The following is a 22,794-nucleotide window of genomic DNA, read 5'->3' as shown; positions in this document are numbered from 1 at the left end:
GGGCACAACATTTGCAATCCTCCAGTCCTGTAGACAATGACGACTCAAATATCAAAGCCAAAGGCTCTGCTACCTCCTCCCTAGCTTCCCAGAGAATCCTCGGATAAATCCTATCTGGCCCAGGGGACTTGTCTACTTTCACTCCTTCTAGAATTGATAACACCTGTTCCTAACTAACCTCGATCCTTTCTAGTCTAATATCTTGTACTCATTATTCTCCTCCACAATATTCTCCTTTTCCTGAGTGCAAAAGATGAGAAATGTTCATTTAGCATCTCTCCGATCTCTACAGGGTCCACACTCAACTTCCCACCTCTGTCTTTGACTGGCCCTATTCCTACCCTAGTCATCCTTTTATTCCTCACAGGAGAGCTTTAGGGTTCGCCTTCATTCTATTTGTTAAAGACTGCTCATGGCCTCTCTCGAACTCTCTCTCTAAATCCTTCCTAGCTGATCTGTAATTCAAAGAGAAAGAGAAGGAAGAGGGAATTATAGTTGCTTGTAATCATTTGCGTATATTTCATACATCTGCTTGTGACGCTGGCTTAAGTAACAGCAGATCTCCTACTGCTCCAGCGCGGAGTGGTTCGCTGAAGATGAAGTTGAGGAAGCTCACTGGACTAATACTGGATTGGACAGGCCAGGCTCGTATCTGCTGGTATTTAACACAGTAAGGCGTAACTTGATCGAAATATCCTGAGAGCCTTGACAGGCTGGGTACAGAGATGATGTTTCCTCGTGTGTGGGAATCTACCGCCAGGGGTCACAGTTTGAAAGGGGAGGCGACAGCCTTGTGGTATGATTGATAGACTAGTAATCCAGAAACTCAGACAATGTTTTCGGAACTTGGGTTCAAACACTCGTCCAAGAAAGGATCAAGACAAAAGATGGAATATTATAGGCCGATTAGCCTAGCCTCGGTGAAGGTAAAGTTCTAGGATCCATCATTAAGGATGAGATTTCTAAATCCTTCGAAGTGCAGGGTCAGATTAGAACAAGTCAACATGACAGACCTGTTATTATTCTTTGAAGAGGTAACAAGTAGGTTAGACAGGGAAACCCAGTGGATGTTATCTACCTAGACTTCCAAAAGGCCTTTGATAAGGTGCCTCACAGCTGAGTAAGGTGAAGGCCCATAGTGTTCAAGGTGAGCTACTGGGATGGCTTGGGGATTGGCTGTCTGACTGAAGGCAGAGAGTTGGGATAAAATGTTCTTTTTCGGAATAGCAACTAGTGATAAGTGGGGTCTCACAGGGCTCAACATTGGGGCCACTGCTGTTCACTTTAATATATTAATTATCTGGGTGAAGGGATTGGGGGCATTCTGGCGAAGTTTGCCGATGATTTAAAGTTAGGTGAACAGGCAGGTAGTACTGAGGTGGTGGGGAGGCTACAGAAAGATTTAGACAGTTTAGGAGAGTGGTCCAGGAAATGGCTGAGGAAATTCAACATGAGCAAGTGCAAAGTCTCGCACCTTGGAAAAAAAACAGGCATGGGCTATCTTCTAAACAATGAGAAAATACATAAAGCCAAAGTACAACTGGATCTGCGAGTGCAAGTCCAGGATTCTCTAAAGGTTGATTTGCAGTTTGAGTCCGTGATTAAGAAAGCTAATGTAATGTCGTCATTTATCTCAAGAGGGTTGGAATATAAAAGCAGCGATGTGCTTCTGAGAATTCATAAAGCTCTGGTTAGGCCCCCATTTAGAATACTGTGTCCAGTTTTGGGCCCACACCTCAGGAAGGACATACTAGCCCTGGAGCATGTCCAGCAGAGATTCACACGGATGATCCCTGGAATGGTAGTTTAGAAACGTTGAGGGGAGATCTAATAGAAACTTACAAGATAATGCATGGCTTAGAAAGGGTGGACATTGGGAAGTTGTTTCCATCAGGCGGGGAGACTAGGACCCGTGAGAACAGCCTTAAACTTAGAGGGGGTCAATTTAGAACAGAAATGAGGAGACATTTCTTCAGTGGTAGGCCTGTGGAATTCATTGCCACGGAACGCAGTGGAGACTGGGACGTTGGGTGCCTTTAAGGTAAATTCTTGATCTCGCAAGGAATTAAGGGCTACGGAGAGAGTGCAGGTAACTGGAATGGAAACGCCCATCAGCCATGATTAAATGGCGGAGTGGACTCGATGGGATGAATGGCCTTACGTCCACTCCTATGTCTTATGGTCTAAATCCAGCCGTGGCAGATGGTGGAATTTGAATTCAATAATAATCTTGATTTCAATCTACTGACGACCATTGTCCACTGTTGGAGAAACCCATCTGGTTCACTAATGTCCTTTAGGGAAGCAAATCTGCCATCCTCATCTGGCCTAGCCAGATGCAACTCCAGAGCCACAGCAAGCCTCTCAGTTCAAAGGCAACTAGGGACAGGGAGTAAATGCTTCCCAGTCAGTGATGCCCATGTCCCACCAGTGAAAAAAAAAGGTCACCATTTAAGGCAGTGATATGGGAATAGGATTTTCTCACAGAGGATCTTGAGTTTAAGGAACACTCTTCCTCCAAAGGAGGTGAAGGCAGAGTCCTTGGATATTTTTAAGGTAAAGGTAGGCTAACCCTTGAGAAGTGAGGTGGTGAAAGGTTTAGATTAGATTCCCTACAGTGTGGAAACAGGCCCTTTGGCCCAACAAGTCCACACTGACCCTCTGAAGAGTAACCCACCCAGGCCCATTCCCCTACTCTATATTTATCCCATGCCTAATTCACCTAACACTATGGGCAATTTAGTGTGACCAATTCTCCTAAACAGCACATTTTTCTTGGATTGTGGGAGGAAACCCATGCAGACACTGGGAGAATGTGCAAACTCCATACAGACAGTTGCCCGAAGCGGGAATTGAACAGGGGTCCCTAGTGCTGTGAGGCAGCAGTGCTAACCACTGAGCCACCGTGCCACCTGTTAGCTTGGGTAGGTTGGAATATGGAGTAATTCGATCCTCCAAAGTTTTACCGAATGGGAGAGCAAGGGCCGAAGGGCCTACTCCTGCATGTGACCCTGAGCCCTATGGGTGCTGCAGTCCTGAGCAATTAAAGGCAGAGGCAATGAGTAAAACCATTGCTTAACGCTCGTACTGGGGGGATGTGCAAGTCAGGGAGACTGCAGCTGAACGGAGGAGTCACCCAGAAAGCAAAGCAACCTCAACAAAATGGTCTCAAATGAATTAGCTGCGTATTCAAATGGATAAACTGAGGCAGAGGAATCATTGTATTCGCATTCATTGAGTGGTGTGTTCACTGACAGTGTCTCAGATCAGCACCAGAGAACGAGTGCAGAGACGTACAGCACACAATAGACTCTTTGGTCCAATTCGTACATGCCAACCAGATCTGCTAAACTAATCCAGTCCCAATTTGGAGGTGTCGGTGTTGGACTGGGGTGTACAAAGTTAAAAATCACACAACACTAGGTTATAGTTGGACTGTAACTTAGTGTTGTGTGATTTTTAATCCAGTCCCATTTGCCAGCATTTGGCCCACTAAACTCTTCCTATTCATATACCCACCCAGATGCCTTTTAAATGTTGTAACTGTACCAGCCTCCAGCACTTCCTCTGGCAGCTCATTCCATATGCGCACCGGCTCTGTGTGAGTCATGATTTGGAGATGCCGGTGTTGGACTGGGGTGTATAAAGTTAAAAATCACACAACACCAGGTTATAGTCCAACAGGTTTAATTGGAAGCACTAGCTTTCTCCTTCATCGGGTGGTGATGAAACAGTGACTGAGCTTTGGGAAATATTTCATGAAACATTTTAATCATTTAATTAGGAAATGACAGTGGGAGACTCTGACTGCCTAGGGGCAACTGAAGTGATCCTCAGCAGGCTATAACTACATCTTGAGTGGGTTCCTGTGGAGCAGTCTTGTCTTTCACTCAACCTGTGAATTAATTGTGTCAATTAGCACTTGCACTGCAGTTAGTTTCCATTCCGATAGCCTGAGGGAACAGAGGAAGGCCAGCACCTGAAATGGTTGTTGAGGCCAGCATGTGTTCTCCATTCATGGTCCACTCACCAGCTGAGACCACAGCCAGGGCTCTATGCTGATCTGTATCAAATCACCAAACCTCAGAAACTGCAGCACTCCCTGACACCCTCCCAAGGGAGCACTCACCTCTCAAAGACCCTTCCTCTACCCCAGTCACGTTCAGCACAGCATCCCCTTAACATGGAGGATGGTGCACAGTCACAATTACTCGACTCTCCAAAGCATGGCCACAAGGCACAGGCCAGGACAGTTACGCCTTGAATGAGTGCAGCCCCAACTATGGTGAAGAAACTCGACACTGTCCAACATAAAGCGGTGAGTGTTTGATTGGCATGCCTTCCACCACTATAAACTCTCACTGCCTCTTCCACTGATACACAGTGGCAGCAGTAGGTCCCATCCACTAGGTCAGCTTCCTGAGACCTCTAACCACCAGGAAGACCAAGGGCAGTAGCGCTATGAGAATAGTGCCACCTGAAAGTCACATGCTAACCTGACGTGGAGGTGAATCGTTGATCCATTGAAGGAACAAAAGTTCTTCCTTGCTAACAGTGCTACGAGTGTCCCTACCTCACATGGACTGCAGCTCTGGTGCAATCAGAAATAGTGGACAAATCTTGTCTCTCTTAGTGACACTCGTATCTCACCCTTCTGTTTAAGCCCATTCTGCTCCTATTTCTGCAATATCCTCCAGTCCTATTGCCCTCCAATCCCAGAACAAACCTGCTCGCTCGTTTGTCAGCAGCCTCTTGTCCATCATTCCCTCCATCGCGACAGGGGCTGCTGTGCCTTTTGTCTTGACATCATTATTGGAACTGCTGCCCTACAACAACCACTGGCATCTGCAAAGCCCCCTTTAAAAGCCTAAGATGTTTCAGAGCAGTGTAATGGTGCAACGATCTCCATGAGGAGCTAACAAAACAGGTGACCAAAAGCTTGGGTCGAACACCAAGGTTTTGTAAACTGTCTTGAGGAAAGGAGAGAGACACGCAGACAGGTTGAGGGAGGAAGTTAGGGCCCAGGCCCCTGAAGACACAGGTCACCAAAGATGGAAATTGGGGCTGTGCAACAAGCCTGAAGTGGAGGAAGAACGCCTCATCTTCTGCCTTGGAACACTTCAACCCCAGGGCATCAATGTGGACTTCAACAGTTTCCTCATTTCCCCTTCCCCCACCTCACCCTAGTTCTAAACTTCCAGCTCAGTAACTGTCCCCATAACTTGTCCGGACTTGTCCGACCTGCCTATCTCCTTTTCCACCTATCCACTCCACCCTCTCCTCCGTGACCTATCACCTCCATCCCCCACCCCTCCCCCACTCACCCATTGTACTCTATGCTACTCTCTCCCCACCCCCACCCTCCTCTAGCTTATCTCTCCAGGCTTCAGGCTCACTGCCTTTATTCCTGATGGAAGGGCTTTTGCCCGAAACGTCGATTTCGAAGCTACTTGGATGCTGCCTGAACTGCTGTGCTCTTCCAGCACCACTAATCCAGAATCTGGTTTCCAGCATCTGCAGTCATTGTTTTTACCTCGTTGATTTATAAACACCTCAATCTTTCCTGTCTTGAGATAAGATGTTAAAAGAGGTCCTGTTTGTCCCTCTCAGATGAATGTAATAAATCCCAGAGCTTGCTTATCTTTGAAACAAAGAAGTTCGCCACAGAATTCTGGACAATATTTATCCCTCAATCAACATCATGTAACTGATACATATCTGGCCGTTTTCAAATTGTGGGACCTTACTGTGTGCAAATTGGTTGCTATGTTTGTTATATCAAAACAGTGACGATGCATCACAAATTCTCCAGTGGTTGGAAAGTGTTTTGGAACATACTAAGGTTGTGCGACAATCATGTTTATTTTGTTCCTTTTCACTGACAGAGTGTCGGGTCGCATTTATATATACCATCTATTGTCTGCAGTATGTTGCCAATGGGTAGGTTCATAATGTGATCAAATAGGTTGCGCATAAATCTGGATGTTCTTCCAGGCACAGTGGCTTAATGGTTAGCACTGTAGCCTCACAGCACCAGGGACCTGGGTTCCACTTTACCCTTGGGTGACCGTCTGTGTGAAGTTTGCACGTTCTACCTGTATCTGCATGGGTTTCCTCTTGTTGCTCCAGCTTCCTCATACAGTCCAAAAATGTGCAGGTTAGATGGACTAGTCGTGTTACATTCGATCGGAGTGGTGCTAGAAAAGCACAGCTGGTCAGGCAGCATCCGAGGAGCAGGAAAATCGACATTTTGGCAAAATCCCCTCATCTAGAATAGAGCTCAGCTTCAATAGAGCTCTATTCCTGTGCTTTTCCAGCACCACTCTGATTTAAACTCTGGTTTCTAGCATCTGCAGTCCTCACTTTTGCCTAGTCCTGTTAAATTGCCGATAGTGTCCAGGGAGGTGTAAGCAGGTGGGTCAGACATGGGCAATGCAGGGTTAGAGGGGTGGACCTGGGTGGGATGCTCTTCAGAGGGTCAGTGTGGACTCGATGGGCCAAATGGCCTGCTTCCCCGCTGTGGGGATCCAATGAATGCACACCAATGGCAGGGATTAAGAATTGGAGAGACTCCTGGTTATCTGAGAGAGAGAGAGAGAGAGAGAGAGAGAGAGAGAGAGAGAGAGAGAGAGAGAGAGAGAGAGAGAATGCTGAAGCCATTGCCATCCATAGCTCCCGACTACAACATGCAGGTAAAAGCACACGCCAGCACGACAACGTGGACACCCTCAGGAAACTGTGACCACCACAGGAATCACAGAACCAATGAAAGCCTCAGCTTCAATAATCCGCCTGGATTCAATGAGCTGCTCTCACCGGATGTCCTGAATTGAGGAGCTCAGTGTGTAACAGAAGGCCCTTCCCACCCACTGGAACATCAAACATCCGACACTTGTCCCAACAGTCTCACGAACAACAGCCGAAAATCCCCTGCACTTCCTGGAATTCTAGGAAGAGCAGCTGTCAGGAATTCTGTTCACCAGCAGCTGCTGATGATAAAATTCCCGGCACGCACACACACACTGTAAAATGTTAATGAGGAGTATACTGCACATAACACAGATTTTATTTTAAAAAGGTAGTGAATTGTTCTGGTCTGGAATGTGCTGCCTGAAAGGGTAGCAGAGGCAGATTTATTAGCAGGGAATAAGATATTTGAAAAGGAAAAAAAAATGCTGGGTTAGATGGAAAGTGGGATACATGGGGTAGTTGTTTCAATGAGCTGGCACATGCATAATGGGCCAAATGGCCTTCCTGTGCTGTATGAGGGAGTTGTTTCACATTCGTTGCACCTACATCCCAACACTATGGTAAAGAACAGAGAGGAAACAAAAAAAATAAGTGGATGAGGAGGGGTGGACAGTGCTGCTGTTGACAATAGATTTCTTTTTAAAAATTAAGTCTGGTTATGACACATGGCTAGAGCAGGTGAGACTTGAACCCAGTCCCCCTGGATCAGAGGCATTGAGTCAAGAGTGTGATGCTGGGAAAGCACAGCAGGTCAGGCAGCATCTGAGGAGCAGGGGAATTGACGTTTCGGGCAAAAGCCCTTCATCAGGATTCCTGTGAAGGGCTCATGCCAGAAACGTCGATTCTCCTGCTCCTCGGATGCTGCCTGACCTGCTGTGCTTTTCCAGCACCACACTCTTGACTCTGATCTCCAGCAACCGCAGTCCTTACTTTCTCCTCAGAGGTGTTGACACTACCACTGCACCACAAGGGACCTTTATTCAAACTGACTTATGCTTCTTTTCCAGCTTTTGGATGTGTAAATAAAGGGTGATCCATTGACAGGATACCAGCCTCTCTAAAGTTATTTCAACCTGAATCATATTAAACACATTTCTAATGATCACAGAACTGTCCTCTCAATTACCCTCAGTCACCGTCACTAAAATGCAGATCATCTATTCTTTATCACAGAGCTGTGTGTGGGATTGTTGCATGTGTAAATTGGCTGCCATTTTTCCGACACTGCAAGTCACTCATTGCTGTAAAGCAACTGGGGACATTCTGGTGCTACACAAATGAAAGCTTCTCTCTCTTTCACTGCTTGGCACCAAGGGTAAAGCTGAAAAGAGAGTTTGATTCCATACAGCACCTTTGAGAGATCTGGCTGTGTGTAACTGGTTGTGTAATGCCTTGGTGTACCTGACAGACAGGTGTACTGTACTCACTTAGTTTGCAGTTCAAAGGCACAGCTACTTTCAGACATCCAGGTCACTAGGGGCAGTAGCTAGCTAGCTAAACTACATGGCTGGGTGGGGAAATGTGGTGCAAAACTGGTTGGGAGGGTACCTGTCTATTATGCAGTGATCCCTACTGAAAGGAAAAGAGCTCCACAGTGATGCCTCTCATGGTCAAATAGGCTACCAGCCCCAACTATCCAGGACAATGCTGTTGTGGACAAGGTAATGTCATTACAGTGACTTCAGGAGAGAAAATGAAAACAATGAAACAAAATGGCAGAGGATGGGCCTTTCAGTGGACTCCTCCTGGTGTCTTCATCAATATTTTGTCAATAACAAATATTTCTAAAACAGATTATCCAATCATTGTCACATCGCTGTTTGTGGGAGTGTGTATGTGCAGATTGGTTGCTGTATTTCCACAAACAACAACAATGACAATGATTCAAAAAATGGCCATTAAAGCCTTTGAGACATCTGGTCTTTTTGAAAGGTGCTCGTGTTTACAAATGCAAGTGTTTATGTATCGCATGCTCCACATTCAACTTTACTGGCGCTTCCTTCAACTAAACTCAATCTCTGCCAAAAGTAAGTGAATCAAATTATCTACTGGATTAGTGGTGCTGGAAGAGCACAGCAGTTCAGGCAGCATCCAACGAGCAGCGAAATCAACGTTTCGGACAAAAGCCCTTCACGTCGATTTCGCTGCTCGTTGGATGCTGCCTGAACTGCTGTGCTCTTCTAGCACCACTAATCCAGTATTTGGTTTTCAGCATCTGCAGTCATTGTTTTTATCTTATCAAATTATCTGCCAACACACTCAGCAGAATGCTCTTAAAGTCAATACTGGGCTCTGCAACAGGGCACTGAATACCTTCTCCACAGTGAGATCAAGTGGGCCTTGGCACATCACACAGTCAATTCCAGCCAGCTAGCAGGTTTCAAGGCTGAGCTAACAGGGAAAACACAGATATTCACTCTTCAGTTAAAACACTGAAGCAGTTTTCTCTCCTGACAGCAGAGCATCATCAAATACTATTGGCACTTTTTTCTTTAAACTCCTCACCTCAGCAGATTTCTCACAGAGAAGTCAAACACCAGGGTGTGGGTCTAAACTGTGACAGTGAGTGCTGGCTGGCAGATTATTCAGTTATAGAGAGGCTTCAGACTCTCCTCAACATGCAGAACAGGGATCACCGGATAGCAATTGGGAGCAGGCTCTCTTTCTACCAGCACCCAATGGGCTTGTGTCCATTCTACAGACCCTGGAAATAGCCAAGGGATCAACTGCTGCCCATATCCTTAATCATACCAAGTTCCATTTTCCTAACAGCGCTGTACGCACCAGTCTATGTGAGCTCCCAGTCAGATAACACCCTGTTTTTGTAATTCAAACCCCAAAGCCTCCTTTAGCTCTCCAGCATCTTTGTATTTCTCCATTTCTGACCTCTTATGCATTCCTAATTACCTTCCCCCTACACCAACCAGAATTCCTGCCTCTCTACCTCGATTTCCTGCTTTAAAACATTCCTCAAAAGCATAGTAATTAGATTAGATTAGATTCCCTACAGTGTGGAAACAGGCCCTTCGGCCCAACAAGTCCACACTGACCCTCCGAAGAGTAACCCACCCAGACCCATTACCTTACCCTATATACCCCTGACCAATGCACCTAACACTATGGGCAATTTAGCATGGCCAATTCAATTAACCTGCGCATCTTTGGACTGTGGGAGGAAACCGGAGCATCTGGAGGCCCGCATAGACACAGAGAGAATGTGCAAACTGCACACAGACAGTCGCCTGAGGCAAGAATCGAACCCAGGCCCCTGGCACTGTGAGGCAACAATGCTAACCACTGAGTGACTATGCCACCCCTATTTAAAATCTACAAGGATTGTTGGTGTTGAGTGATAATGAGTGGGGGGGGGGGTACATGAGCAGAGTGTTAGCTCACTATCTGAACCAGCATGATGGATGGCTCTGAGAAGGTACTTAGCGATAACCAGCTGTGTAAAGTCCGCAGTGGCTCCAGGAATCACAGTAACTCTAACCCCAGCCTCCAAAGCGGCAAAGAAGTTGGTAATGATGGTGGCCATTTGGAGTGGGGCATTTATTTGTGTGTGCGGGGTCAGGTGGGAGGAAAGGCCCTTCAGCACAGGTGCATTGTATGAAACCACCAAACCCCAATCGTCTTACACCACACGTCCATCACCTTTCACTGATGCCTGCCTGGGTCAACGCAGGAGGGACTTTGAACCTAATGCTGTGCTCTTCAATCCACGGCTGGTGTAGGGGAAAGTAATTGGGAATGCACAAGAGGTCAGAAATGGAGAAATACGAAGATGCTGGAGAACTAAAGGAGGCTTTGGGCTTCAAATTACAAAAACAGGGTGCTGTTGGACTGGGAGCTCACACAGACTGGTGTACAATGAAAGAAGTACTTTTGAGTCGAGGGTGTGGAAAAGCACAGCAGGTCAGGCAGCATCCGAGGAGCAGGAGAATCGATGTTTCGAGCATAAACCTTTAGTAAGGAATCCTCCATTTCTGATGAAGAGCTGATGCCCGAAATGTTCATTCTCCTGCTCCTCGGATGCTGCCTGACCTGCTGTGCTTTTCCAGCACCACACTCTCGACTCTGATCTCCAGCATCTGCAGTCCTCACTTTCTCAAGGAGTACTTTGAACCTAAATGGCATTAATATAGTGCGTGTACTGACATAAACCATCCTCAGGAGGTCTCATAGCTGTACAGACACTGGGTCAATGGTGGACATGGTCCTCAAAGGCTGGAGATTTTGATTTGATTTGATTTATTATGGTCACATGTACTGAGATACAGTGAAAAGTATTGTTTTTCGTGCTATCCAGGCAAATCATACCTTCCTTAAGTACTAGAGGGTAATGGAGCAGATTGCAGGATAGTGTTACAGCTACAACTCTAATATGAGAGGCCTGTTCATAAGTCTGATAACAGCAGGGAAGAAGCTGTTCTTAAATCTGTTGGTACATGCTTTCAAACTTTTGTATCTTCTGCCCGATGGAAGAGGGTGGAAGAGAGTATAACTGGGCTGGGAGGGGTCTTTGATCATGTTGCTTGCTTTCCCGAGGCAACAGGAAGTCTAGTCAGAGTCAGTGGATGGAAGGCTGGTTTGCGTGATGGACTGGGCTGTACCCTCTGAAATTTCTTCGGGTAGAGAGCCTTAAAACCAGAGCAGGAGAAATAGGGAGGCGATTCCAGGGCTTGGCTGTTTCTGATGGAAATAACCGAGAGATAGTCAGAGGAGAGGTGTGGCTGATTAGTTCCTGCATGCTGAAAAGGGGGGATTGAACTTTAACCTCCCCCACCTAGATGGTTGACATGGTAAAGTGTTGCCAAACAAAGAGACCTTAGATTACAGGTTCATAGTTCCTTGAAAGTGAAGTCATAGATAGACAGGACAGAGAAGGCAGTGTCTGATCAAAAAAGGCAAGTGTACCAGTGTGCTGAGTATAAGAGTTGGGATGTCAAGTTGCGCTGTACAGGACATTGGTTAGGACACATTTTAAATGCTGCATTCTATTCTGGTCTCCCAGCTTTGGAAAGATGTTAACATGAAAGGGTTTAGAAAGGATTTCCAAGGATGTCGCCAGGGTTGGAGGGTTTGAGTTACCCAGAGAGGCTGAATAGGCTGGGGCTATTTTCCCTGGAGCGTCAGAGGCTGAGGGGTGACCTTATAGAGTTTTATAAAATCATTAGGGGTGTGGTTAGGGTCAATAAACATAGTGTTTTCCCTGGGGTGAGGGAGTCCAGAACTAGAGGGCATAGGTTTAAGGTGAGAGGGGAAAGATTTTTTGGTACCTAAGGGGCAAGTGTTTCACACCATTGTATGGTGGTTTCATACAATGCACCTGTGCTGAAGGGCCTTTCCTCCCACCTGACCCCCGCACACAGAAATAAATGCCCCACTCCAAATGGCCACCGTCATTACCAACTTCTTTGCCAGTTTGGAGGCCAGTGTATGGAATGAGCTGCTGGAGGAAGTGGTGGAGGCTGGTGCAAATGTTGTTGCGTTGCCATAGTCTTACTGGACCATAGGGACTGCCCTCTCATTAGAGAGAGAAGCGACTGGAGGTGATTCAACCTGAGGGTCACCAGACTTCAGGCAAGGGAAGAGGTTGAGAAGGAGAGTCCTTCATGGTCAATCTCATGGGAATTGAACTCATGCTGCTGGCATCACACTGCTCTTCAAACCAACAATCCAGCCAACTGAACTAAACTGACTAAGACATTTAAAAGGCATCTGGATGGGTACCTGAACAGGAAGGGTTTACATGGATACAGGCCAAATGCTTGCAAATGGGATTGGATTAGTTTAGGACATCTGGTCAGCATGGATGACTTGGATCGAAAGACCTGTTTCCATGCTGTACATCTCTATGGCTTGAGCCCAGGATGTTACAAACACTCCTCAGCCAAGTCATGTTTTAGGACACAGAGGGGGGAAGAGAAACTGAGAAGTAAACTCTAAAAGACTAGGAGATGGGGCTATAGGTCTTAGAGTCCTGCAGTCACTCCCACCCTTTCAAACATTTCATAGGAATCTCACACAGGCAGCAGGACACAAGGGATTTCTTCCAAAGAGCAGACAGTGGACTCGCTCATGGCTAAACCTTACAAAAGCAGCTTACAGCAGTAGTGAGATCACTCCACTGACAGCTGCAGACACCAATTAAATACCATGCAAGCTCCCGCTGTAAATGCACAACGACAGGCTGGAATTAGGGCTGGCCTAGGCTATTACTCAACAAACAATCCCACTTTACAAAGGAGACTAGGCCACTCTCATAATCCTGTTATGGAGCAGCAGGGTAAAGTCCAGGGAGAAAAAATGACTGACCTCAACAACAAACTACCGGGAACAGGACAAAGGGTTATTTTGAAATATAATTGAGGAGAATTAAAGCAGAGAACGAGAAGGCTATTTACTCTAAATGGGTTTTGCAGAGTAAATACTCCACGTGAGCCCCCTTCAACATACATCAACCAACATATCATTGTCTGCAGATTTAAGGTGTTTGACAAAAGGAGCAAGTGGTTGGCATCTAGAACACATTGACCCAGAGTATGGGGAAGGCAGGTTCACTCAAGGCAACTGGAGTATTACCTGAAGAGTGAGAATGGGCAGGTTGATGGAGAGTGGCAGTTGATAAATTGTCACTTCGGAGAGCAAACACAGACAGGGGTCAGAAGGCCAACTTCTGTCCTGTAACCAGCCTACAATTCTATGATTCCTGTGTTTATGGAGCTTCCCCTTAAATATATCTTTGGTGTGATTGTCAGCCATCCTTGTAGTATCTGTTCCACATTGTGACCAATCTTTGGTCAAGACCTTTCCTCTGAATTCCTTACTGCATTCATTAACAATTATCTCATTCTGAGGTCTGCAACTTCAACAGTTCCCAAGGACCTGGACACCATCTTGGCCACAATACCTGGCTTGATCAACCCACACAACCACCACCTTAAACATCCACTCTCGACACCACCAACATCAGGACATACTGCTGCTGCTATCTACAAGATGCACTGCAGAAATTCCCCAAGACTCCTCAGACAGCACCTTCGAAACCCATGCTCACTTCCATCCAGAAGGACAAGGGCTACAGATGTATGCGAACATCACCTCCAAGTTCTCCCCCAAGTAATTCACCATCCTGACTTGGAAACATATCACCGTTCCTTCACTGTCAATGGGTCAAAATCCTGGAATTCTCTCCCTAAGGGCATTGTGGGTCTACCTCTAGCACATGGACTGCAGCACTTCAAGAAGGCAGCTCACCCCCCCAACTACTCAAGGGGCAACTAGGGATGGTCAATAATTACTGGCCAGCCAGTGACACCCAAATCCCACAAAGAATAAATTTTAAAAAGGCTGAGACATCAGTGCCACAACTGAAGGAGCATTGCAACATCGGACAGTACTGAGGGAGTGTCGCACTGTCGGACAGTACTGAGGGAGTGTCGCACTGTCGGACAGTACTGAGGGAGTGTCGCACTGTCGGAGGAATACTGAGGGAGTGTCGCACTGTCGGAGGAATACAGAGGGAGTGTCGCACTGTCGGAGGAATACAGAGGGAGTGTCGCACTGTCGGAGGAATACAGAGGGAGTGTCGCACTGTCGGAGGAATACAGAGGGAGTGCTGCACTGTCGGACAGTACTGAGGGAGTGTCGCACAGTCAAAGCAGCACTGAGGGTGCTTTGCATGGTCGGTTGGTCAGTACTGAGTTAAAGCAGCACTCTCAGTGAGGAATTGAGGAACAGTATTTACAGGTTGCAGATAATTTAGAAGGACAGCAGTATGTGTTTGGGTGATGCACTGTTCGCAGAGTAAGTACTGAGGGAGTGCTGCACTGCTAAATACTCAGATGTTAAGCCTAAGAGCCAGTGAATGGGAAAGATTAGATTAGATTAGGTTACTTACAGTGTGGAAACAAGCCATTCGGCCCAACAAGTCCACACTGACCCGCCGAAGCACAACCCACCCAGACCCATTGCCCTACATTTACCCCTGCACCTAACACTACAGGCAATTTAGCGTGGCCAATTCACCTGACCTGCACATTTTTGGACTGTGGGAGGAAACCGGAGCATCCGGAGGAAATCCATGCAGACACGGGGAGAATGTGCAAACTCCACACAGTAAGTCGCCTGAGGCGGGAATTGAACCCGGGTCTCTGGCGCTGTGAGGTAGCAGTGCTAACCACTGTGCCACCGTGCATTATTTCTAGAAAAGCAAGGATTCTCCCCTGATGTCCTGGCTAATATTAATCCTTTGTGCAGTGTCAGTAAAAAAAATGCAGGGTGGTTGAACTTGTCTGTTTCTGTGTATGGGATCTGCTGTGGTTCTTACATTCATCACTAGATTTCACTGGCTATGTAGCACTTGGGATGCAATGAAGACATGAGTGAAAATTCGTTGATGTCTCCATTATTTAGCCAGCTGCACTCCGTAAGGATCAAAGACTACCTCCGTTATTGCAAAGTTAAAAATCACACAACACCAGGTTATAGTCCAACAGGTTTAATTGGAAGTACACTAGCTTTCGGAGCGACGGTCCTTCATCAGGTGGTAGTGGAGGGCTCAATCCTAACACAGAATTTATAGCAAAAATTTACGGTGTGATGTATAATTTCAGTTACATCACACAGTAAGTTTTTGCTATAAATTCTGCGTGTTAGGATTGAGCCCTCCACTACCACCTGATGAAGGAGCGACGCTCCAAAAGCTAGTGTGCTTCCAATTAAACCTGTTGGACTCTAACCTGGTGTTGTGTGATTTTTAACTTTGTACACCCCAGTCCAACACCGGCATCTCCAAATAATATCCATTATTGCACTGTACAACATTAAAACCTGCAAAAGAGCTCCCTCTTGTGGACAGGTAACATGAACAGCCAAACAGAGCCACAGAAGATTAAACTGGCCTCTGACACACCAAAGTAGTGTAAAAGTACAAACATACATAACAGGATATGTGATCAGCAAACTGATTTTAACACCGCTAGGTATAAGGTGGTACATACTGATGGGAAGAAGAAAATATTCTTGAACAATTAATTGTTTAGAGTGACCATAGTATATAAGATGTAAAAACAATGACTGCAGATGCTGGAAACCAGATTCTGGATTAGTGGTGCTGGAAGAGCACAGCAGTTCAGGCAGCATCCAAGGAGCTTAGAAATCGATGTTTCGGGCAAAAGCATTCCTGATGAAGGGCTTTTGCCCGAAACGTCGATTTCTAAGCTCTTTGGATGCTGCCTGAACTGCTGTGCTCTTCCAGCACCACTAATCCAGAATAATATATAAGAGCAGAATTAGGCTATTCAGCCCATTGAGTCTGCTCCAGCATCGATCATGGCTGATATCTTTTTCAGTCCCATTATTCTATTTATTCCCTATGGCCTTTGCTCCCCCTTACTAATCAATATCTGTCTTAAACACACTCAATGACTTGGCCTCTACAGCCTTCAGTGTCAATGAGTTCTACAGAGTCACCACCCTTTGGCTGAAGAAATTCCTCCTCCCCTCAGTTCTAAAGGGTCGTCCCTTCACCCTGAGGCTACCTCTGAGGGCAGAGATACTCAGCACATCGGTTTTAAAAAGAAAGTATAGAGTTGAGTTTCATTAGAATCGAAAAGCAGCAAAGTTACATGAACCTTTAGAGTCTTCTAAAACTGATAAAACACAGCCACCTGAGAACAGGTAAAGCCAGATCAGCGACTGGAGATGGTGACGATTGATTGTTTCTGATAGCTAAGCTGGGGTGGTGACACAGCAGGTTCTTGAGTAGGAGTGAGCTGTGGAGATGGGTGGGTCACCTGCTCTTTCTCCTATGTCCTCCGCACTGAGTGACAGAGACAATGGCTCATTCAAATAAATGAGTTCAGCAAAGTCCTCCAGCCCTGTTCACAATCCTAGGGAGTCCTGACAGACACGAGGAGGCTGCAACCTTCAAACCGAGGCGCTCTCTGTGTAAACGGGGCTCCTGTTCCACGCAAGAACAGAAAGAGATAAAGTACCCCCGTGGAGTACACAGTGGGGGAAAGACAGCATGGTGGTACTGGACTGGTTATCTAGAAGCCCTGAGCACTCTCATTCACACCCCGACAACAGGTGGTGGGATTTAAATTTAGTTTGGGCTAAAATCTGCAATTGAAAGGTAGTCACACCAACATCAGTTAATAGGACAATAAAGGAGTATTTCATAATCCTATCATGGGTCACCAATGCTTTTCAGGGAAGGAAATGTGACATCTTTACCTGGTCAGGCCCACTGTACTATAACTCCCAAAATGCAAATGACTCTGAGCTGCCCTTTGAAATGGTGGTCAAGCCGATCAGTTCAAGGGCAAAAAGGGATGGACTGGGATTGCCAGTGACCCCCAGGTCCCATGAATCAATGTTTTTAAATAACAACAATGTACACTTGTATAGCAACTCTGACACCCTCTGGATGTTTCAAAGCGTTATAAGTCCAATGAATCATAATGTATGCCCAGTAGCTGTGCTTCTGTAGCCAGTTCGTGTGCAGGTGAGGCTCCACAAGGAGCTAGTGAGCTGCTCATGTTGATGGAGAGGACTTTTGGGAGAACATTCCCATTTTGCTTAAGATGGTGCCATGGGGATCTTCTAGGCCAATCCCAACACAGGGCCTCAGCTAAATAAATTAGGGGCGAAACACTGCACTGCACTGTTGGGTGTTGACATTTTTTTAACCAATCTGTTCAGAGATGCTACTACACCCCTCTGGAGCAAGTGGGCCTTGAACTCGGACCTTCTGGCTCAGTGGTGAGGTCATTACCACTGGGCCACAAAACTCTACGAAAGGCGCTGCTAAGATTTGAAGTTCCATTTACAAGACAGACACTTTAAGTTTGGATTTTTGTAATCCTGTCTCTGCTAGAACCCTGACTCACAACAGAGTGTGCTCTACACAGAGCCGTTGATATGGGGTCATCTGTACACAGGTCATTCAGAAAACATGGCGGCATCAGGAAAAGCATAAATTCCCTTTGATACCAATCGCAGCACTCACAAGAAGTCATTAACCTCAATACTTTCAAACCACTTGATGAAAAGCAATCACATTTTTCTTTGAAGTTGCTGATAATCTCATGGTAAAATCACAGACCCGCAAGGAATGCTGGTCTTGGCCACTGAACAAGTGAAAGGGAGCAGGTGTATTTTATACCACGGCTCTCACCACTTCAGGATAATGACACTTGCAATTGGACAGAGCCCTGGACAAAATTAGAAGGCGTTTCACAGGGACCGTCACCCCACATCATCTCACAGGGTCTCGGAGTGCGTCAAGACCAGGGGAGTAATTGTTGGGGTGCGGCCATTGCCGTAATGTAGATGGACACCACAAGCACTCAGAACAAGTACCAACAAAAGCACCTTTCACAATACTGGGGGTGCGGCAGTCAGTGAGAGACAACACAGAAGGAACGGGAGCAGGGGAAGGCCACTCGGCCTGTTGAGCCTGAATACTGGCAAATCAGGCTGAGCAGGTTCGATCCACAGGGAACCTCAGCTGAGACAGTGCGAAGAAATAGGCTATGGGAAACCAGCGGACGGTACTGCTCCCTATGACGCACCAAACCTGTCCCCCACCACCCAACACCCCCCACACCCTCCCACTCCACCCGCCTCACTGCACAGCTGTGGCTGGTAGATGCTCAAGAAGCATGACATCATTGTTGTTCCAAAATTTGGTACCACATGGACTGGGGGGACATGGCAGGGAGCAAGTGCTCCTCAGAGACAGGAACAGCAGCCTCGAGGGGAGGTGGAAGTCAGACAAGCAAAGCACACGCAGCAAACAGGCAACACGTTTCTAAGAAAGCTATCGCCCCGTCCCCTCTTACAGTGCCACAGAGAACGTCCTCTTCTCTTCCGGAAACCTTTCCTCAAAAGGCCGCGTCGAGGGACTAACACGGCGCCCACATTGAGCGGGACGAGCTCCTCTTCCTCGTCGCTGTCTTCACCGCGGAGCAGGGAGCAGTTTGGCTGCTGCCAACACCTGGCCAGCATGTGGTCTGAGGGCAGACCGTGGGCAACTGCGATCATGGCGAGAGGTGACCACGTCCTCCCTCCCCCCCCCTCCCCACAGAGACAGGGGGAGGCCACCCCAGGAGATGAGCCAGACACAGTCACGTGCACAGTTCACTATCGCCTCCCAACTACCCTCCTCGGGGCACAGACTCGAGCCATTCTGAGGGAAATAAAGACGGATTTCCTCCTCCCCTCCACTGCACAGCTTGAGATTAACAATCAGCAAATTAAAAAGAAAGCGGAGGCTGTGGGTTTTGAGGAGGAGAAATGGAGATGGAAAGTGAGAAGGGGCAAAGGGGATTCATTTGAAGGGCAGGAGCTGAATTGGTTGCGAGTGGGCTCGATTCAGTTCACAGTCAACGCTGAACGGATTTCTCTCCAGCCTCGAGAGCTGGTGCTGCTGATTTGTCCTTTCTAATCCTTATCCTGGATGATCCTGAAAAGGTCTTTAACAAAATGTCAGCACCAGATGCTGAGCTGGACTGGCCTTATAGCGGATGCTAGGGCAGGTTAGCGACTGGGAATACTACAGCGAGTAACTCATCGCCTGACTCCTCTAAGCCTATCCACCTATCTAAGCCTAAGGCCCACTTGCTCCTGAGGGGTACAATAGCAGCTCTGAACAGATTGGTTAGAAAATGTCAACACACAACAGTGCAGTGCACAGGGATTGCTGCATTGCCAGGAGAACCCTGTTTCGCCCCCACCAGTAAGGAGTGTGATGGAATATCCCTCACTTGCCTGGATGGGTGCTGCTCCAACAACTCTCAAGAAACTTGACACCATCCAGGGTCAAAGCAGCTCACTTGATTGGTATCTCTTCAGCTTCCACTCACTCCTCCATTAACACAAAGTGGCAGCAGTGTGTGCTATCTACATAATGCACCATAGCAACGCATCAAGCTTCCTTTGACAGTGTCTAAATCTACAACCTTTACCATCTAGAAGCACAGAGTCAGCAGATACATCGGAACACCGCTACCCAAGCCCCACACCCTCCCGACTTAGAAGTATTTCTCATTTTGCTGGGTCAAATTCTTGGAACCCCCTTCCTCATGGCATCTGTGGATGCTCCTATCTCACATGGACTCCAGCAGGTCAAGGAGGCTTTTCACTACCGCCTTGCGACAGGTAATTTGGGATGGGGAATAGCGCTACCTGCATCCCAAGAACAAATAAAAGTCAAGCAGCTGTTGTTATCCCAACGCTGTGTGTTTCATTCATTCCCTAATGATAGTAAACGATTCAAGTCATACACTGTGCAGGCCATCACTATACAGTGCAGAAGGGAATTGAAGACGTTAGCCAGTTAAATAAGTTTATTTATAAGTTTAAAGAACAACAAAGCCTGAAGCTATAAGAAGCTAGAGCTAAATAGTCAGAGCTGCCAACTCTTCAGGATTGCAACGGAGAGTTCAGGAATGGGGAAAATAATTTCCATGAACGATGCAGGGGATAAAAATGGATCTGTAAAAAAAGTTACATTTCAAAAAAACATTTCTTTGAACATTTATGAGTTTTAAAGAAGCAGAATCAACAGGTCGACAATCAAGCATCACCCAGTTAGGCAACGTCAAAGTTTTCCAATTGACTCGGGGGAGTGGGGAAGAGGAAGGCAAGGTCTTGTGATGATGGATACAACAAGGAATCAGTGGTCAGTAGCTGGAGAGCAATAAGTTAGACCCCCCAGCGACATGTCCAGAGTTCGTATCAGAACAGGTTTGCTGAAAGTATCCTGAAACGTTGACTTTCCTGTTCCTTGAATGCTGTCTGTCATGCTGTGCTTTTCCAGCTTCACACCTATTCAGTTGGATAGATTTTTGATTGACAAGGGAACACAGGATTGTAGGGATAAGCAGGAGAGTGGAGTTAAGGTCATAATTAGATCACACATGATCTTATTGAATGGCAGCACACTCGAGGGACTGAATGGCCTACTCCTGCTACTTCTTATGGTCATTAGGAACAGGCATCGTACTAAAGTTCGGTTTTAATCCAAGTCTGGAATTCAGATAATCCCTCCCATTTGTCCCTTCACACACTCTTTCCCCCCCCCCTCCTCCAACAATGCCACCAACTCATCATAGAAGCCCACAATGTTGTTTCAGTTACACGCTTTGGTATTTCATTTCTGACATCTCCAACTGATGTAGAAAGGCAGGAGGCTGGGAGAACACAGTAAGGCAGGCAACATCAGGAGGGACAGGCAGGAGGCTGGGAAAACACAGTAAGGCAGGCAACATCAGGAGGGACAGGCAGGAGGCTGGAAGAACACAGCAAGGCAGGCAACATCAGGAGGGACAGGCAGGAGGCTGGGAAAACACAGCAAGGCAGGCAACATCAGGAGGGACAGGCAGGAGGCTGGAAGAACACAGCAAGGCAGGCAACATCAGGAGGGATAGGCAGGAGGCTGGGAAAACACAGTAAGGCAGGCAACATCAGGAGGGACAGGCAGGAGGCTGGAAGAACACAGCAAGGCAGGCAACATCAGGAGGTGCAGAAGTCCACGTTTCAGGTGTAACCCTTCTTCAGGAGGTGAAACAGCTGAAACATCGACTTCGGCACCTCCTGATGCTGCCTGGCTCACTGTGTTCTTCCAGCCTCCTGCTAGTCTCCTTTGGATTCCAGCATCTGCAATTTTTTTTGTCTCATCTCCAACTGATGGCAGCCTGACTAAAAAGTGCATGATCTCAAACACATGCAGAACATCTGACAGACAGAGAGGGGGGAACATTAGACTGAAACAAAACCGTACTGTGTTAAAGCAGCGGGTCAAACAAGGAGGGGGACACAGCAGTAATTAGTGTTGTCTCGTGTTTGCCAGCACTATTTTTACACACAAATGTTATGTTTATACATCATAAAAAAAGTAAAGAGTCAGCCAAATATCCTTGGTGGTTTCAGTAAATCGACAACGATTAAAGTTACATTTTCTACTTTTAAGATTGTGCACACAGTCTTTTTTTCCATTCCAAGAGGCGTCGTTAGTGACCCTTCCAAACCCTTGCCTTTTTTGCCTGAATGCACTCTCAACAAGGGATGTGTGCTAATTCCCCTACTGGCCTACCACATTTACCCAGTGAACAGAACTTATTATCTGGCTAACACCAATTGTTCCAGTTAACCTGAGAATGTAACTTTTAAAATAAAAAGTTTTGGGATTTACACATGAAAGAAGTGAAACCATCACGGTATTCGAACAGATTGAGAGACTCAACCAACAATCAGGGTATTTTTCAATGTATAATTTCAGTTACATCACACTGTAAACTTTTGCTATAAATTCTGTGTCTTACAATTGTGTACTCCACAACCACCTGATGAAGGAGCAGTCCCTCAAAAGCTAGTGCTTCCAATTAAACCCGTTGGACTATAACCTGGTGTTGCGTGATTTTTAACATTTACACAGAGCCTCTAGTGGACTTTCAATTAATATTTGACAATGAGTCAATGCAACAGATATCTTAATGGCTTGAGAGTGATATTTCAAAGGAGGGGACAGAGTCAGAGAGGTTTTGGGATGGAATACCGGAGTTTTTGTTTGGTAATTTCTCAGGGTGGTAGGCATCGCTGGCTGGGTCAGCATTTATTGTCCATTCCTAATCACCCCAGAGGAGGTGGTGTTGGTGGTGGTGGTGAGCTGTCTTCTTTAACCGCTGCAGTCCTTGTGGTGTTGGTGTTGGTGCTAACTGAGAGGAACTTTCGGAATTTTGACACAGTGATGGTCAAGGAACTGCGATATAGTTCCATGCTGTTTGTGTGTGGCTTAGAGGGGAATTTGCTTCGGTCCCAATGACAGGCAACCAAAGATGGATCGAAGGTGAGCTGCCAGAGGAAGTGGAGGAGGCTGGATTAATTAATGTTTAAGAAGCATCTGGATGGGTACATGAATAGGAAGGTTTTAGGGTTGGATATGCTCCAAACGGGACTAGATTAATTCATCATATCTGGTTGGCATGGACAAGTTGAACCAAAAGATCTGTTTCTGTGCTGTAAAGGATTATT

The 22,794-nt window shown here is 46.6% G+C and overlaps 1 protein-coding gene across 7 annotated transcripts in view; it reads right to left on the bottom strand.

Annotated features, from left to right (window-relative positions):
- LOC140482751 (NHS-like protein 1) overlaps window positions 1–22,794 on the bottom strand; it is a 265,348-nt gene that overhangs the window by 56,466 nt on the left and 186,088 nt on the right. Inside the window, exon 1 of one of the 7 annotated variants that reach the window (XM_072580338.1) lies at window positions 18,603–19,103. The exons of the other annotated variants lie outside the window; for them this stretch is intronic. Coding sequence (XP_072436439.1) covers window positions 18,603–18,804 — 202 coding nt within the window. The 5' untranslated portion in view covers window positions 18,805–19,103. Of the gene's footprint in view, window positions 1–18,602; window positions 19,104–22,794 lie in introns of those variants that run through there. 7 annotated transcript variants of the gene reach the window in all.

This window comes from Chiloscyllium punctatum, chromosome 11 (assembly GCF_047496795.1).
Source record: "Chiloscyllium punctatum isolate Juve2018m chromosome 11, sChiPun1.3, whole genome shotgun sequence".
Classification (NCBI taxonomy): domain Eukaryota; kingdom Metazoa; phylum Chordata; class Chondrichthyes; order Orectolobiformes; family Hemiscylliidae; genus Chiloscyllium; species Chiloscyllium punctatum.
The sequence above is the reverse complement of the archived record's forward strand: the minus strand, read 5'-3'. Positions and strand labels throughout refer to the sequence as shown.